Here is a 3,712-nt window from a genome sequence, read left to right as displayed (position 1 = left end):
TCACTACTACCTCATTCTCCCGCCTCACGTCATTAAACTTGCATTCCACAAACTCCGTCTTGCTTCTGCTCACCCTGAACCCTTTAGACTCAAGAGTTTGCCTCCACACCTCTAATTTGTCATTCACACCCCCTCGAGTCTCATCTATCAGAACTACATCGTCTGCAAAAAGCATACACCACGGCACCTCCCCTTGAATGCGCCGCGTCAACACATCCATCACCAACGCAAACAAAAAGGGACTAAGAGTAGATCCCTGATGCAGTCCTGTCAGGACAGTGAAATGCTCTGAGTCTCCTCCCGCCGTCCTCACCTGGGTTTTCGCTCCATCATACATATCCTTAATTACTCTGGTATATGTCAGCGGCACTCCACTCACCTCCAAGAATCTCCAAAGCACCTCTCTGGGAACTTTGTCGTATTCCTTCTCCAGGTCGATAAACACCATGTGCAGATCCTTCTTCCTCTCCCTATACTGCTCCACCAACCTCCGCACCAGGTGGATTGCCTCCGTCGTCGAGCGGCCGGGCATAATAAGTATTCTTGAATATACCTATATCTGGATGCTTCTTGAAGAAGCTTACAAGTAAAAAAAAAATCAAGAAAATATCATGGATCAGGAAGAAACACAACCAAATAGCCAGCAAGCTAACAAGCTTATTCCCCACAAACCCCCAGATAAAATGAGCATCTGCAACAATACTGAATCCTTCAAGTCTAAGCTATTAGCTACAGAGCAAGTTATTTCCTTGCATGTGGAAGAATGTTTGGCATCAGATAGCTCAAATGATACTAATGATATTGAAGTCTTAGATAATGGGATGAAAATTATTTCCCTATCCAAGGAAGAAACAGACAGACTGTGCTCCCCTTGGAAACATTCACTTATCATTAAACTTTTGGGCAAGAAAGTAACATATCAATATCTCCGGGATAAGCTCATCTCTCTCTGCCAACTGGCCGAATCTTTCCCTCTAATTGACTTGGGATTAGACTTCTATACTGTTAAACTAACACACGTTGAGAGCGTCTTCAAAATTCTTCAAAATAGGCCCTGGTTCATCAATGGTCACTATTTATCGATCAAACGTTGGGAACCAAATTTTGTTCCAGAAAAGGAAAAAGTAACTTACTCTGCGGTTTGGGTTCGACTCCCTTAGCTTCCTACAGAGTTCTATGATTCCCAATTACTTAAAAAGATCGGTAATGCCATTGGTAAATTACTAAAAATTGATGCTTGCACCAACTCCGCCCTCAGGGGTCTTATGCCAGACTCTGTGTTCAAATTCCCATGGAGGAACCAGTCGTCAGCAGTACCCAAATTGGTAGCCATATGCAACATATTATATACGAAGGATAAGGATTTCTATATACTGCATGTGGTCGATTTGTTCACACTATAGATAAGTGCCACTATAATCCAACACCTCCACCACCATCTCTTTCCCCCCGAGCTCGCAACCAGCTTCGATGGAACCCAAATTCCTCATCCAAGAATGGCACACGGTTAAATTTCCAAAACGGAAAATAAACAGTCGCAGATATGCCGGAGGAGCAGCACAAGCTACTAATCTCCACCATGCCCATCCAGCAGCTAAACCTACTGATATCCGCCATGCTCGTCCTGCAGATGAAGCACCAACAACTAAGGTAAATAAGGTAAACACAAGTACAGGTACGAAGTCGCCATCTTTTACGTTCTCTTCTGCTTCGCCCCTGCGTCCTAACACTTCTAATTCTCTCCCCAGCAAAGAAGATGTCAAAGGTAAAAATAAAGTTGGGAGTTACAAAAGAAGTATTAGATCACCCAATAGGGATATTGCTGAACCTTCGTCTCTCACCTCTCTTCCCTGTTCCAATCAATTGGCAGCATTAAATGCTACTTCTCCATCTACTCCAAATATTTCTTTCCCCAAAGAAAGTAATGATGTAACCATGGCTGCAAATAACCGAGCCCCCAAAAAAGAAAATATCACTTTTTCATGTCCTCCGTTACAAACAAGAGAAATTTTCACTGACACATCCCCCAGTGTCAGCAACGTGTCATTTTCCCAAGAAAAATCTCCTAATCTTACTGTAGATAACCCAAAAAATTTACCAACTACGTCTGATCAAAGGGATGACATGGCAATCATTTTGCCAAATACCACTCAACAAGAAAACCCTTTGTCATCACTGTCAGCATACTTGACATCCGACCAATGCATGCAAAACATCTCAATTCTTAACTCCTCTACTACTAGCTCCGCCGTTTTAACAGATACCAACACCTCTTACTCACTACTTCACTCTTCCATAAAATCATTGCCTCTCCCACTTCACTCTACTTAAATACTTCAGATCACTCAACTGAAGATGAACAACCGCTTTGTTGTACCACTTCATCAGAAAGTTTGACTTTCCCCTGACCCTCGGCTCCCACGCTCTCTCAACATGAAAATTCCAACTATACCACCTCATGTCACCCGCCATCCTCTCCTCTATGCAACCCAACCAGTTCATCCACTCCATCAGCCACAAATATGGATCGAGAAGGCCCTCCAAGGGCAAGATGCATTGTTCTCAATGGACATCAATGGAGTTGAAACATTGGTCATTTTACAAAATCAGAAGTTTCTTGCCCAACTGGTCTCGGAAGGCATAAAACGGGCCATAGAATACTTTATGAACCAAATGTGGCTCACGAACATCATGGACCCACTACCCCAATCAATCACTCCACAGTTTCTCCACAGAATGCAGACCTTATGGAATTTGCCTCATCTACTAGCTCAGTTCCCCAACCTGCAAGAAGTTGCTATGACCCCGTTCTTCACTCCTTGATCAGTTATCAATGTGGACCCCCTTTTCTTTCCATGGATTTCCATCCCACTCCAACAGGGCCAATTCTTGCTTCCCTCTACTCCGCCACTAGTCCCAGTCCAAGCCCTCGAGTCAGAGCATATAAAGAGAACCTCCTTCACGGAGATCTCCACCTTCAAAAAAGCGAGTCTCATGATCTTCCCCGAGGACGAGGACAATAAGTATGTCCATCTTTGTCCAATCTCTTTACTGGAGAGCTCCTTCGACCTGCGTCCGGCCATCAACAGTGCCATAGCCAAGTTCGCAGTAGTGATGACACCCACTCTTAGGTGCAGTCAATTTCCTCTTGGGGCCAGCTCCTCTTCTCACCCAAACTTTTTCACCCCCATGACTCAAGCCACTAGCTTTGTTATTTGGAACACAAGGGGAGTTAATAATGAGAATTTTAGGTGAAACTTTAGAGAACTTATTAACAGGCACAACCCTTGTCTGGTTGCGCTACTAGAAACTAAAAGGCATGATCACTTGAGTCTTATGTTTGAATTCGGGTTTGACAACTACTGGGAGGTTCCTGCTCAAGGACAGTCGGGGGGCATTGTACTACTTTGGCATGCAAACTTTGTGAGTGTCATTAGACAAAGTCAGTCTGAACAAGAACTCCATGCCATGATACAGGTACATCCGAAAACCTACTACTACCTTTTATCCATTATTTATGCAAGTAATGATTTAAATAAGCATTGTTCTAGCCTTGAAACTATTGCTAATGATATAAATGACCCTTAGTTGATTGCCGGTGACTTTAATGAAATACTCTCTCAATCTGATAAATGGGGCGGCCGACACATCCACAATAAAAGAAGCCTTGATTTTTGATCCTGTATAAATCACTGTAATTTACTTGACCTAG

General features: G+C 43.4%; 1 protein-coding gene across 1 annotated transcript in view; it reads left to right on the top strand.

The window, feature by feature from the left end:
- Nucleotides 1–263: 263 nt before the first annotated feature.
- Nucleotides 264–3,712, top strand: part of LOC107864778 — a 14,281-nt gene continuing 10,832 nt past the window's right edge. Inside the window, exon 1 of the mRNA XM_047408799.1 lies at nucleotides 264–1,650. Within this exon, the coding sequence (XP_047264755.1) occupies nucleotides 1,544–1,650 (107 nt within the window). The 5' untranslated portion in view covers nucleotides 264–1,543. The remainder of the gene's footprint in view (nucleotides 1,651–3,712) is intronic.

Source organism: Capsicum annuum, chromosome 3 (genome assembly GCF_002878395.1).
Source record: "Capsicum annuum cultivar UCD-10X-F1 chromosome 3, UCD10Xv1.1, whole genome shotgun sequence".
NCBI lineage: Eukaryota > Viridiplantae > Streptophyta > Magnoliopsida > Solanales > Solanaceae > Capsicum > Capsicum annuum.
This window is presented reverse-complemented; position numbering and strand designations above follow the sequence as displayed.